This window comes from Ipomoea triloba, chromosome 12 (genome assembly GCF_003576645.1).
Source record: "Ipomoea triloba cultivar NCNSP0323 chromosome 12, ASM357664v1".
NCBI classification, from domain to species: Eukaryota; Viridiplantae; Streptophyta; class Magnoliopsida; order Solanales; family Convolvulaceae; genus Ipomoea; species Ipomoea triloba.
Genome location: NC_044927.1, coordinates 1205120 through 1218592, shown reverse-complemented (window position 1 = coordinate 1218592; position 13473 = coordinate 1205120). Strand labels below are relative to the sequence as shown.

At 36.8% G+C, this 13473-nt stretch overlaps 3 protein-coding genes across 5 annotated transcripts; 2 read left to right on the top strand and 1 right to left on the bottom strand.

The window, feature by feature from the left end:
- The first annotated feature begins 221 nt into the window (after positions 1 to 221).
- Positions 222 to 4401, top strand: LOC115998682 (transmembrane 9 superfamily member 3-like). The gene is made up of 7 exons (XM_031238310.1): positions 222 to 545; positions 1613 to 1653; positions 1736 to 2321; positions 2425 to 2562; positions 2679 to 2835; positions 3097 to 3581; positions 3881 to 4401. Exons 1-7 carry the CDS (start codon positions 382 to 384, stop codon positions 4098 to 4100), a joined length of 1791 nt encoding a protein of 596 aa, XP_031094170.1. The 5' UTR covers positions 222 to 381; the 3' UTR covers positions 4101 to 4401.
- A 1211-nt stretch (positions 4402 to 5612) lies between these two features.
- Positions 5613 to 10176, top strand: LOC115999139 (transmembrane 9 superfamily member 2-like). 3 transcript variants are annotated; one of them, XM_031238923.1, is made up of 8 exons: positions 5613 to 5926; positions 6573 to 6613; positions 6712 to 7297; positions 7562 to 7699; positions 7822 to 7978; positions 8778 to 9262; positions 9411 to 9660; positions 9737 to 10174. In XM_031238923.1, exons 1-7 carry the CDS (start codon positions 5754 to 5756, stop codon positions 9628 to 9630), a joined length of 1800 nt encoding a protein of 599 aa, XP_031094783.1. In that variant the 5' UTR covers positions 5613 to 5753; the 3' UTR covers positions 9631 to 9660; positions 9737 to 10174. The 3 variants fall into 3 exon arrangements, with proteins under 3 accessions (XP_031094783.1, XP_031094781.1, XP_031094782.1); XM_031238921.1 differs by having other exon boundaries at positions 5614 to 5926; positions 9756 to 10176; XM_031238922.1 differs by having other exon boundaries at positions 5614 to 5926; positions 9734 to 10176.
- A 1319-nt stretch (positions 10177 to 11495) lies between these two features.
- On the bottom strand, positions 11496 to 12359 carry LOC115998786 (polyubiquitin-like). The gene has a single exon (XM_031238444.1). The coding sequence runs from the start codon at positions 12357 to 12359 to the stop codon at positions 11496 to 11498; it is 864 nt and encodes a 287-aa protein (XP_031094304.1).
- Positions 12360 to 13473: the final 1114 nt, after the last annotated feature.

The window sequence follows — 13473 nt, the reverse complement described above, 5'->3', positions numbered from 1 at the left end:
GTTTTTTTTTTTTAAAAAAAAGAAAATTCATATTTTCTATTTTTGGTATATTTCTACTTGTTCAGGCAATGTGTCACGTTTTCCTTCCCGATTCCGTTGTAAAGTCAATATCGATTATTGTTGCTCGCTTCCAAAAAGTCACGTGAACCCCGACCCGACCCGCATGACTGAAAATGCGAGTAGTAAAAATCTTCCAATTTTCTGCATCTACTGCGTTTCGTTTCAGACTCTCGCAGTTAAATTGCGCCCCTTTGCCGGGGAGATCGAGATCTGTGCTTTCCCTCTTCTCTCTCTCTCTCTCTCTCGCTTTCTCTCTCTTGATCTCACTATATTTATATATATATTGGATAGATATACACGCTCATACATAGGTGATTGGAAATGAGGGAAATGGGGAAGAAGAGGGCGGTGGCGCGGTTCGTCGCCGTTCTGCTCGTGCTCTGCTGCGCGGCGCCGGTGAGATCCGATGGATCGGATCACAAGTACAAGGCCGGAGATGCAGTCCCTCTGTACGCCAATAAGGTCGGGCCATTTCACAATCCGAGGTAATCTGTTATAGTTTTATAATCTCCTCGCTTAGATCTCTTCGTTACGCATTTCTTACGTTCCTGTGTTTCGTTCTGTTGAGCTGAATGCATTCCGTGATTAGCGTAATTGTGGACGTGGTAATGTGAGAAAAAGAGCGGATATTGACTAGATGAGCGAGAATTTTGTGCAGCGTCAATGGCACTGTTGTGATCTGATGCAATTTCTTAGCATTTAGTTTTTCAGTCAGTGCAGGAGCTGATAACCATGGTAATGTAAGAAAAAGAGCGGATATTGAAGTTAAATCGGGATCTAATTGTGTCATGACAAGGAAAGGCTGCATTTGGACATTCCGAGTGCAAAATTAGGTAGAGATTGCCAAAGATGGAGGTTTGGCTTTGGAATGCTATGTAGAATGGTTTAGCGATTGACCTTAAAAGAGGCAAGGGGATCAGGGGATGTGCTTAGACCATTTTTTAATGTAATAAAAGATGTAGGCTATTAAGCTGAATCGCAGTCTGATTTGTGATAGTTTCTTCATTTGATTACATCTGAGCCATTTTCAGAACTGAATTCACCATTTAGTTATATATGAGCATGCCTTTTCCTGTTCAATCTATTCTCTATTACAGATGAAATGTGGTGATGGATTATGCTTACAGAATCTTTCTTATTTGCATAAGATGCATGACATGGGCAACAGATTAGTGATACTTAAACAAACAATATTATACCAAAAATGTGGTGATACAGAATCTGTTAAGGTTGTCACTCAATTCTGTATATGAGTAATTATTGGTTTTGTTTCCCACTTTCCCTGTCTAAGGCATTGAAAAAAAACATATTTTCCCTGTTTCTATTGGGGAAAATTGTTAGTTGTTGCATAGGGTCCATAGGGATCTATTTTAGGAACTTATAGTGCTATCTAGAGGAATACAACTTTAATACACACAAGTTCATAATGTGAAATATAAAGGAATTGATACATGAAACTAGGAATTATTGTGCACAATAATGTATGCGGATGTATATATGTATTTCTGATATTTGGCTAATGGCACAAGTCTTGTCTTTCCCTGACTTGCAGTGAAACATACCGTTACTTTGATCTTCCATTCTGCCTAACAGGTTAGAAATCAGGATACTGCTTTTATTTCCAAAGCTACTTTACTGGTATTATTTTCAAGTTATTAATGGATGGTGTTGGCAGATGATGTGAAAGAGAAAAAGGAAGCCCTTGGTGAAGTCTTAAATGGTGACCGGTTGGTCAGTGCACCCTACAAGCTTGATTTTATGTATGATAAGGACTCTGAAAGTGTGTGCAAGAAGAAACTGTCACAGAAAGAAGTTGCACAGTTCCGTGAAGCTGTTTCGAAGGATTACTATTTCCAAATGTACTATGATGACCTGCCTATTTGGGGTTTCCTTGGGAAAGTTGATAAGGAGGGAAAATCTGATCCTAGTGAATTCAAATACTACCTATTCAAGCATCTTCACTTTGAGATCTTTTACAACAAGGATCGTGTGATTGAGATTAATGCACGAACTGATCCTAGTGCCCTAGTTGACATCACTGAGGACAAAGAAGTTGATGTAGACTTCATGTATTCTGTGAAATGGAAAGAAACAACTACACCTTTTGAGAAGAGGATGGAGAAGTACTCCCAGTCATCATCTTTGCCACATCACTTGGAAATTCATTGGTTTTCTATAATCAACTCCTGTGTGACTGTTCTCCTCTTAACTGGATTTTTGGCCACTATTCTTATGCGGGTTCTTAAGAATGATTTTGTGAAGTAAGCAGCATTTATGATTTATTTATTCCCAATCATTAGTCTGTTTGAAGACAAGTTTCTTGTACACCTTTACTGATTGTGAATTGTTACATATATTCCCAAGATATGCTCATGATGAGGAGGCTGCTGATGACCAAGAAGAAACTGGGTGGAAGTACATTCACGGTGATGTTTTCAGGTACCCAAAGTACAAGTCGTTGTTGGCTTCAGCCCTTGGTTGTGGTACTCAGTTATTTACCCTGTAAGTATGTTGTGGACCTTCTATTGCTCAGTTTAGTAAACCTATCTTCTTTGAACTATTAAAAGAGCTTCTAATCTCATTGTTGTTTTTTGCCTGTCCGTGCTTCCATTTCCTAGGGCAATCTTTATTTTTATTCTTGCACTGGTTGGTGTATTCTACCCTTATAATCGAGGAGCCTTGTTCACTGCTTTGGTCGTCATATATGCTCTCACATCTGGGATTGCTGGCTACACTGCTGCCTCTTTCTATGGCCAATTAGAAGGATCAAACTGGGTATGATTTCATGGCTTTGTTGTAGAGTGTTATTCTTTATAACAAATTTGGTAGTTTGCTTTTTAAATTAAAAGTCTGATCTTTAATGTTTTTTATCATTTGTCCTATTCATCAAGGATTTTTGTTAGGGGCTATCAGTGAACACCTTTAACAGGATTGTCCAATGTGAAATTATGTTTTCAGTGTTTCTTCAATTGGTTTGTGTAAAACTGTATTTGAAAGTGAACACATTTATAATCCAAAAATTTATTTGTTTTACAGGTCAGGAATTTGTTATTAGCTGGAGCATTGTTCTGTGGGCCCCTGTTTCTCACTTTCTGTTTCTTGAACACTGTAGCAATTGCTTACAGTGCTACGGCAGCACTACCATTTGGTACCATTGTGGTTATCTTTTTAATATGGGCTCTTGTTACATCACCTTTGCTTGTCTTGGGAGGGATTGCCGGAAAGAATAGCAAGGCTGAGTTTCAAGCTCCTTGCCGTACCACTAAATACCCAAGAGAAATCCCACCATTACCTTGGTATCGTGGAGCTCTTCCTCAGATGGCAATGGCTGGATTTTTGCCTTTCAGTGCCATATATATTGAATTGTACTACATATTTGCAAGTGTTTGGGGCCACAGGATCTACACAATTTACAGCATCTTATTTATAGTCTTCATTATTCTTCTGATCGTTACTGCTTTTATTACTGTGGCTTTAACCTACTTTCAACTTGCTGCCGAAGACCATGAATGGTGGTGGAGGTAAGTTCTATTTTTGAGTATTACTGTTCCTTAATCTTCTCAAGGATATTCATTTGATGCTGCATTTTGGTTCATCTATTTTTACCTTGGATTGATCAATGTCTCGGATCCAGACATAGTGACTTCTATGAAGTTGGAATGGCCTTAATAGTAAATGCTAGTTAAAGGATGAACTATATTGCCTTCCAAAAAATTAAGTTTGTTTTTTTTGCCTCTTCTCATATGTTTGTGTTTAGATAGCATAAGGGTACTGTGGTCTGTTGGCTTCCTAATCAAATGTTCTTTCCTGCGCTGAACAGGTCTTTCCTATGCGGTGGATCAACCGGGCTATTCATCTATGCCTACTGTTTGTACTACTACTATGCACGCTCAGACATGTCGGGCTTCATGCAAACCTCGTTCTTCTTCGGGTACATGGCTTGCATTTGCTACGGCTTCTTCCTCATGCTCGGGACCGTTGGCTTCCGTGCATCCTTATTCTTCGTCCGCCACATATACCGCTCAATCAAGTGTGAGTAATAAGTTAAGTTGGTGGGCTTCTACTCCTCCATACAGCATCCCCCACAACCACAAATTTGGTAGGGCTATCTGGCATCCAGGACTTTGTAGGACAGTAGGATTTTTCAAGAGGAAGAAGCTTGTACTATCTTACTGCCTCACTTTTGAAAACCTTTTCCAACTTTGCATTTACAGCACAATAGTTCATATCCATCTTGTAGTTTTAGTGTTTCTTCATCTCTATATATTCACATCTTTTTCATATCTCAATTGGAACTCACACTCCTGGTTGCTTGTTCAATTGGTATGATTCTTATACTTTTTTTTGAGAGTAGGTATGATTCTTATACTAGAAAGTCACAATTTTGATTATTGTTCTAGTTGCATAGGGTCTTTTTAGTGCGGTTTACCCCTTATGTGTGGTTTGTCGGCTATTGCATAGTAGGTTTAGTCAACGTACATTCTCGGGTAATAATTGCGTGTTTCTCTCGTCACGGTTTGAACACGCATTTTCAATCCAAAATTTTTTTAAAAAAATTCTGACCTAAATTTTAAAGAATTCATAAACGTGTTTACGACCTTTTTTTTTTTAATCCAACTAAAAAAATATTAGAAATGTTATTAATTAATAACATAACAACTATCCAATTAATTTATTGTACTGTGTATGGTTATTTTTAAGGTAATTGTAGGTATCGTCTCTAAGTGTTGATTATACTTACTTTTCGTTCATAAGTTATCATTAACGTTGTAATTTTCGTCCCTTTACTAATAAAACATTAGGGACGGAATTTGCAATTTTAATATAACTCAGAGACGAGACGAAAAGTGAGCATGACCAACACTAGGGACATTTCCCTATAACTTATGAACGAAAATTACAATTTTACCACGTGTTAACAATCTTTATGGTATTTCCAAAATTATCAATAGAAAATAGATTGCAAGGCATCAAGGAATTATAAATAACTCCACATAAACAAATTGAATTGTATAGAGTTTCATTTTAAAAAGTAATGAAAAAAGTTATTGAATTAGCTGAAAACAAACATATACAAAAAGAATTCAAGTACAAATTGTATAGCACATTGACAGAAAAGAATTAAAAAAGAATAGAAAGCAATGAAAAAAGTTATTGAATTAGTTGAAAACAAACACAAAAAGGAATTAAAGTATAAAATATAAACCACATTGGCAAATTATTGAATTAAAATATTAAAATATATTAATAATAATAATTAAATTATTGAATTTGATATACGAGAGTTATGCTCAAGTCGGTCTCGGTCTTGGCTAGGCCTAACCTATGCTCGGTGAAGCCTAAACTCGATTTTTTTTTTGAGTCGATCCAAAACTGATTCAATCTTGAATCGGCCTATAGCTACCTTTATCACATATATTATTTTTAGTGCAATTTTGTAAAAAAAAAAATAAAAAAATGAAGAGACCAGTAACGCTCAGGTGCTGCCCACTGTTCACGCAAGCGCGTGGTGTCCGCTACAAATCTGATCCCCATTTTAGAGCCCCAGTTTCAGTACAACTCTGTGTGAGTCGGACTTTGCACTCTACTCTCTGCTTGATTCTCTCTCTATCTCTCTCTCGTATCTCTGAGGACTTGCGATTGCTTCGTCTCTGTTGACTTTGTAGCTCTCTGTTGTGAGCAACTTGCCGGGAATGAGGGAGATGGACAGGGGGAAGGCGATGCGCCACTACGCCGTCGTATTGGCGGTGTTGCTGCTTGGCAGTGCAACGGAAGTTGTGAGATCGGATGCGTCGGATCACCGGTACAAGCAAGGAGATGAGGTCCCTCTGTACGCCAACAAGGTCGGCCCTTTTCACAACCCTAGGTAAACGTCTTATACTCTGTCCATTTCAATTTGTTTTGTTTCTGTGTATTATATTTACTTCGATTTTTAGTTGCTATGATTTATGTTCACACACACACACACACACACACACACTCCGAAGTTCGAACATAGAGTTTGGATTTTTACTTGCGTAATGAATTCATGGAAAATGTTAATTTGTAATAGTTTTAGAATGCCTTTTTTGTTGCTAGGGATTTATATATATAAAAAAAAAGAAATAAAATAATGAATTTTGCTTAGTACTCCGTATTTCTGGAAATTTTGCAGAGATAGTTTTCCCATCTTTTCTGATATGACTATTTATGAACGAATATTTAAAGCTCTGTTATTGAAGTTATGGATCCATAGAAGTACTGGACAGGTTTTGTAGTATACAAGGAGAAAGAACGAAGTTCTATGTGTGGATTTCATCCATAGAGGAGAAAGATAATGCATTCTCTAGTCTTAACATTATAAAACACTTCATAGGACAATTGCAAATTTTCTTCCTTTTTTTTTTCCTTTGTTGGCTCTAGTTACCAAAGTTTTTCTAGAAATCTTGTAGTAATGTAGTGCTATTAAGTATAGTCTTCCTTACTATTTGCCTCATCTTAGCGTTGAACTTATGTGCTTATTTGTTTTCCAGTGAAACGTACATGTACCATGACTTGCCCTTCTGTTCACCAGGTAAATATCTCTCTCTTCCCCTTCTCTGTTTATTATTGAAGTCAAATTGTTTATTGTCCAGATTTCACAAACATGAGGATGCTGTGCTATTCTTGCAGCCAATGTTGAAAAGAAATCAGAAGCACTTGGTGAGGTATTGAATGGAGATCGTTTAGTTCATTCCCTTTACAAACTTGACTTCTTAGCTGATAAAGAGTCCGAGGTAGTTTGCAAGAAAAAACTGTCAAAGAGTGATGTGGAGAAATTCCGACATGCTGTTGCAGAGGACTACTATTTCCAAATGTACTATGATGACCTGCCAGTTTGGGGTTATATTGGCAAGGTTGACAAAGAAAGGAAATCTGACCCCAGTGACTACAAGTATTACTTATTTAAGCATCTCCATTTTGAGATCTTCTACAATAAAGATCAAATCATTGAGATCATTGCAAGAGCTGATCCTAGTGCCATGGTTGACATCACTATGGATAAGGAACTTGATGTAGATTTCATGTACTCTGTGAAATGGAAGGAAACAAATACTCCTTTTGAGAAAAGGATGGAAAAGTTCTCACAAATCTCTGCATTGCCACAGCACCTGGAGATCCATTGGTTCTCAATTATAAATTCCTGTGTCACAGTTCTGCTCTTGACTGGTTTTCTTGCAACAATTTTGATGCGAGTCCTCAAAAATGACTTTGTGAAGTAAGTTCATTTCCTTTATAAGAATTTTCTTTGTAGTTGTACTTACTCAACTGATAGAACTTTAGGTCATGAGTTATGGAAACTAACTCTTTCAATACCAGAGGTAATTTTGTTATTTAGTCCTGGAAACTACATCTACCCTTCCTTGATCTTGCATGATGTGAGATTTTTGTACATTGAGTCTAAACTTTGAGAAATATTGTTAGTCCTTTAAACTCATACTTATTATTTCTCTTTTCTGCTTTTACCTTTGTCCCCTAAAAGATATGCCCATGATGAGGAAACAGCTGATGACCAAGAGGAAACTGGGTGGAAGTACATTCATGGTGATGTTTTTAGGTTCCCAAAGCACAACTCTCTGTTTGCTGCAGCACTTGGATGCGGGACACAGCTCTTCACCCTGTGAGTATGCATTTGAATGAATTTGGTTGGATTGGTTTAGAATCTTCTAAAAGTTAATGACAAATCTTTAGATAAAAATTTGATCACCCCCTCTTTTTTCTTTGTTCTATCATTTTCATCAGTGCAATATTTATATTTTTACTTGCACTTGTTGGGGTGTTTTACCCATACAACCGGGGAGCTCTTTTCACTGCATTGGTGGTTATATATGCACTGACATCTGGGATTGCGGGTTACACTGCAGCCTCATTCTATTGCCAACTTGAGGGAACAAACTGGGTAAGCAACAATGGAGTAATTTTTTTTTTTTTAAATAGTGATTTTTTTTTGTTTTATAAATTGTTAATGCTGTTTCTTTTTATGGCTGCCTTTTCTGATAATTACTTATTGCTAATACATAGCTGGTCATACTAATTATTTATTCAGAAGCTTATTTATCACATGAGTAGTTTGTCTGAAAGCCAGCTGGAGAAAAGTGCTTATATATGCCTATTTTTTTTTTTCTCTACCTGCTTTATAATCCTTGTGAACAAGTGTGCCATGACCGTGAACACATTTTGACCTTCACAAAATTACTGAGTAAATGATATTGTGGTTACTTGGGTTCATGATCTGTATTTTAACCTAGATGTCTCTATCTGTTTATGTCTAGAGTTTTATACCTCATCTGAATATGTATTACCTAGTTGCAGCACCATTTGCTAAGTTTTGCCTGATTACCTTGAGCCTTGACCGTTACACTCTGCAATCGGACTTCTAGGGTGGTTTACTATCGGAGAAATTCTCAATTTTTCTGGGGAAATAGAAAATTGGAGAAAGGAAAATAGAGAATACATTTACTTGTACATTTGTAAAACAGAGATCGGAGAATGAAAAACTGGATAAATAAAAAATAAAGAATTGAAATAAAAGCAGCCTTATTATTTATTTATTTCCATTACAATTGCAAAAAAATTGAATGTTTTTAGTATAACTTTATTGTTCTTGTTCTCGCCTTCTACTTTTCATTTATTTCATTGCAAGGTTTTCTGGCAAATAGAACTTGATATTTTATTCCACTTCCAATTTCTTTCAACAGGTTAGGAATTTATTGTTGACTGGAGCCCTCTTTTGTGGACCACTGTTTCTCACTTTCTGCTTCCTAAATACTGTTGCCATTGCTTATGGTGCTACTGCAGCCTTGCCATTTGGTACTATTGTGGTCATCTTCCTGATATGGGCTCTTGTAACATCACCTTTACTTGTCTTGGGTGGGATTGCTGGAAAGAATAGCAAGTCAGAATTTCAAGCTCCCTGCCGAACAACCAAATATCCTCGAGAGATCCCACCATTACCTTGGTATCGTGGAACAATTCCTCAAATGGCCATGGCAGGATTCTTGCCATTCAGTGCCATCTACATTGAACTTTACTATATATTTGCCAGTGTTTGGGGTCACAGGATTTACACCATTTACAGCATCTTATTCATAGTCTTCATTATTCTTGTGATTGTTACTGCCTTTATTACGGTGGCTCTGACCTACTTTCAACTTGCTGCCGAAGATCATAAATGGTGGTGGAGGTAAGTTGGTTTACTGCAACGCTTAGGAAGCACACTTTTTCTTATCTAAATAACTATATTTAAAAAAGAAAAAAAAAAGAAAAAAGAAAAGAAAATAACAAGGTATGTTCTTGTTCTGAGCTTTGATACTATCTATTGACCCTCTTAGGTCTTTTCTGTGCGGTGGATCAACTGGCTTGTTCATCTACGGTTACTGTCTATATTACTATTATGCACGATCAGATATGTCAGGCTTCATGCAGACATCATTTTTCTTCGGGTACATGGCTTGCGTATGTTATGCCTTCTTTCTCATGCTTGGAGCTGTTGGTTTCCGGGCAGCACTGTTTTTTGTTCGCCATATATACCGCTCAATCAAGTGCGAGTAAGCAGCAAGGCGTCCTGTTTATTTTGTGCCAGTAAGTGTCTTTTTGATAGGAAGCCTGCATAATTTTCACCGAGAAGCTCTGTTTCCATTACTAGTTAACGTAGTAGCGTATGTTTTTCTTCTCAGCATTCAGATCGAGACATGATGCGAAGCAAGTAGAAAAGTCACGTGATATATAAACTAGGATTAATGACAGGCAACATGGATGAGCGTTATGTATCCAGGCAGATGAAGATCAAACTAGTTGAACTTGATAGCATCATGCTTTAATGGCAGTTAGTATCTTCTCATTAGTAATTTCTTCCCTCCTCTGTCTGCTTGCAGGATCTTCAATCTGTAGGTAAAAAACATTATGGATATGTTATGCTTGTTGAATTCTGTAGTCTTGTTGCACAATTTCATGTCAGCCATGAAAAAGGTTAGATGTTAGTTTTAAGGGAGAAAATATTATTGTTTTATTTTCATTTTTGATTTCACAATTGTTATGTCACTTTCACGTTTGGTAAGTATAATTTTTATCACATTTGGTGGATGATTTTTATTTTTATTTGTGTCGCATTTGATTTTTTTTTTTTTTTTTGGACAGTCTATCTAGAAAAGAATGAAAATATGAAATGCATCATATTTAATTTAGAATCTTGATTTTTTTTTTGTCTACAATTTGATAAAATAGACCAAATAAAGAAAAATTTATGCATAGAATACACCTTGTTAAATCAAATAGGGTAAAGTTTCTAGTCACGTGCTATTTAAAGAATCATGTCTTGTGACCTTAGTTCGTAAAGGATCACAACTAAAACTAGACATTTAATCTCATATTATTGGCTTTGTAATTTTGTCGGTGAAAATGATTTCTTTTGATCTTCTTGGTTACTTAGTTGTAGGTGAGAGCGGATGGAGAATAAGTACACGACCCCCCGACCTTCTCCGACCAAGATCTTGACGTATTTGACCTAAATCTTTAGCCAAGTTGGCTAAGAACGACAATAGCCACCAAGTTGGCTAAGAACGACAATAGCCACCTAAAGGCCAACCTCGACTAGTTTAAGTTGGTTGTCTCGAACAAGAATATTTGAGGGTTAAGCTAGGCTATAGGCCTCAATCTAACCTCTTCCTATTGGGTGTTCAGGGGTTGCCGGGTTGGTAAGGTACTACTTCCGAGCTCGACCATTGCATTTATGACGAAGGACAAGGACTTTTGACACTTTCTACCTACTAGCATATAGCTTCGGGACCTTCTGACCTCACACCATTACTCGAGGTCAAGACTTAAACCACAAAGTAAACCACTTCCATTGATTTGACCACCAAGCATACCAAGAAAGGATCCTTTATAGTATCTTATACCACCAAGTAGAACCAATCAATTATACGCGGCTTTAAAATTATAACGATATTTTAAGATCAATCGTAAGAGTACATGACATTATAATTAATACTCTCTATCCTATTTTATTTGAATTCTAGGGCTTGATAAGATTTATTTTTCATAATATTAAATTTAATGCGGAGTATTAATATATAAAATTTATTATAATTAATACTCTCTTATCCTATTTCATTTGAATTCTAGGGCTTGATAAGAGTTATTTTTCATAATATTAAATTTAATGCGGAGTATTAGTATATAAATTTATATATTTAAAAATTACATGTACTATTAAACACAAAAGTTTAAATTAAAATATAGTAAGTAAAATTTAAATTAGAATATGTTTGACCATGAATAATAAAGAAGTATATTTTGGTATTTGGAAAGACTTGACTTAGAATATTCATCTTCACTAAAATCATGTATGATTCATAACGCATGCATAAAGTACGTACAGCTACAGCTATGAGTATGTGTTAGTTGTTTCCTCAACCTCAACCTCCACCAGTGACGCTACCATTAAAGATCTCAATGGTCTCACCTTGACCAACATTGTGCCATCTAAAAGACCGATCATCGTCCATCACGTTCTGCTTGTATATGAAGAAGTAGCCATCGTCCGGGAGCTCCAGTTGCCATTGCTCCTTCAATCTCTCAAGCTCTTTCCTCAACTCCCCTACGTTTTCCGACGGGTTCATCTCCACCGGAATCTTCTTCGTTTCGCATTGCGACAGCACCGTTATACGAAGCTTCTTCGAACTGTTCGTGTTCCCGGAGGATGCGGACGAGGTCGTTGTAGTCGCCGGCAATGGCTTAAAGCTCACCTCCACTTCGGAGTGATCGGAGAGTTCGTAGTCGTGTAGCGTCCGATCGTCTAACAGCTCAGATCCGTTCGCGTAAACCGTTATTCTACTCACCGGAATTCCGTCCGCTTCTTCGATCTTCTCTTTCAATTTCCGGATCGTATCGGTGACTTCAACTTCCAGAGAAACGCCTTGTTTGTTGGCTCCGAGTATTTTTAAGAAGATCAGGATAGATTTACGATCCGGAGGCGGCGGCGATGACGGCGGTAGTGGCGGTGGTTCTTCGGCATTGCCGGTGGCGGCGGCGGCGGTATGCTTGTCGGAATCGGAATCGGAGGCGGCGACGAGGAGCTGGACGTGGGAGCGATCGAGGATTTCGGAGGAGTGGACGTTGAGATCGTCTTGGAGGATGTTGCCGTTGAAGACTAGGGTTTGAGTAGAGGCGGGAATGCCTTGATATTTCTGAACTTTTTCTTTGATCTCTTGCACGGTGTCGAAGTATCCAATTTCAATGGTGAACTGCGTGCCCCTCTGAGGTTCAAAGATCAAATCCATATTTCAATTAAAGGTTAAGATTTCTTCACCTCCTTCTCTTGCTGCGTTTTGGATATATACAATATAATTTGGGGTCTTGACTCTTGAGGAAGGTAAAAGTATACATATACATTATAGATTTGCATTGGAAGTTTTGTATCAACAAAAATCAAGGATTCTGTTAATGGATTCGTTGGCTTGCTCCTAGTTTTCTGCTTCAGAGCTGTTTTTATGGTTTAAAGCTACGAGGCATATATAGAATCTTTTAAATTAAAATTATTCCCTGGCCTGGACTCCTTTTATATGATATCGCCTTTTGCATTGTTATTTTTAGATGAAGATCGAAGGAGGCTGGGGATACCGGGCTTCAAGTCCCGATCATGTTGAATTGAGCAAGTCGCGAAAGCATCATATCGTGAACTCTTCTAGGTATGATATCTCTCTCTCTCTCTCTCTCTCTCTCTCTCTTTTTTTTTAAATATTATTAATTTGTGTTTATGTATTAATTAGTTGTTAAAAAAGTGTTCAATACAATAATATCTTATTGGTAAAATTAAAATTAAAAAAAAAACAAATATATTAGTGTTGCTATATGTGCAATCATTATACCGTGGACCATTAACCTACATATTCATTTTTAATATATTTAATGTTTATTTTTTAGAGGTTCATTTTTAATGTATTATTGCATGTCTAGACGTCTAGTATACTAAAAATAAACATTCAATATATAAAAAATAATTCACATTGCAATGTGGACTATGGTCCAGAGTATAATTTGCCTGCGACATATGATTTTGGGTTTTTAGTTTTGGAATTGGTTTGGACCGGGTTGAATTTAACTTTGAAATTGTGGTGATGGAAAGCCCATTCACTACAAAGTACAATGTGTTATGAATCCTATGATCTATGGTCTCAGCAGGGAATAAATGTAAAGAAATATACGTACGTATAAAATATTAATTTTAAAAATTTTAGTCGAGTCAAATGATTCCACTATATTATAACCACAAACAAATTTTGTTGGAAAAGTTACATACATATATACAATAAAAGGCAATTGCAGCAATTGATGCAACAAAATGCAATCATTACATTAAGTTTAGACTCTTTTTTTTTTTTTTTTTTTTTTAAA

What these genes read in the sequence shown, in the direction of transcription:
- LOC115998682 (XM_031238310.1), top strand. Translation starts at nt 382, where the DNA reads ATGAGGGAAATGGGGAAGAAGAGGGCGGTGGCGCGGTTCGTCGCCGTT. An exon ending in TCTTCCATTCTGCCTAACAG is followed by an intron (nt 1,654 to 1,735) that starts GTTAGAAATCAG and finishes TGGTGTTGGCAG; the next exon opens with ATGATGTGAAAGAGAAAAAG. An exon ending in GACCATGAATGGTGGTGGAG is followed by an intron (nt 3,582 to 3,880) that starts GTAAGTTCTATT and finishes TGCGCTGAACAG; the next exon opens with GTCTTTCCTATGCGGTGGAT.
- LOC115999139 (XM_031238921.1), top strand. Translation starts at nt 5,754, where the DNA reads ATGAGGGAGATGGACAGGGGGAAGGCGATGCGCCACTACGCCGTCGTA. An exon ending in AACTTGAGGGAACAAACTGG is followed by an intron (nt 7,979 to 8,777) that starts GTAAGCAACAAT and finishes TTCTTTCAACAG; the next exon opens with GTTAGGAATTTATTGTTGAC. An exon ending in GATCATAAATGGTGGTGGAG is followed by an intron (nt 9,263 to 9,410) that starts GTAAGTTGGTTT and finishes TGACCCTCTTAG; the next exon opens with GTCTTTTCTGTGCGGTGGAT.
- LOC115998786 (XM_031238444.1), bottom strand. Translation starts at nt 12,359, where the DNA reads ATGGATTTGATCTTTGAACCTCAGAGGGGCACGCAGTTCACCATTGAA.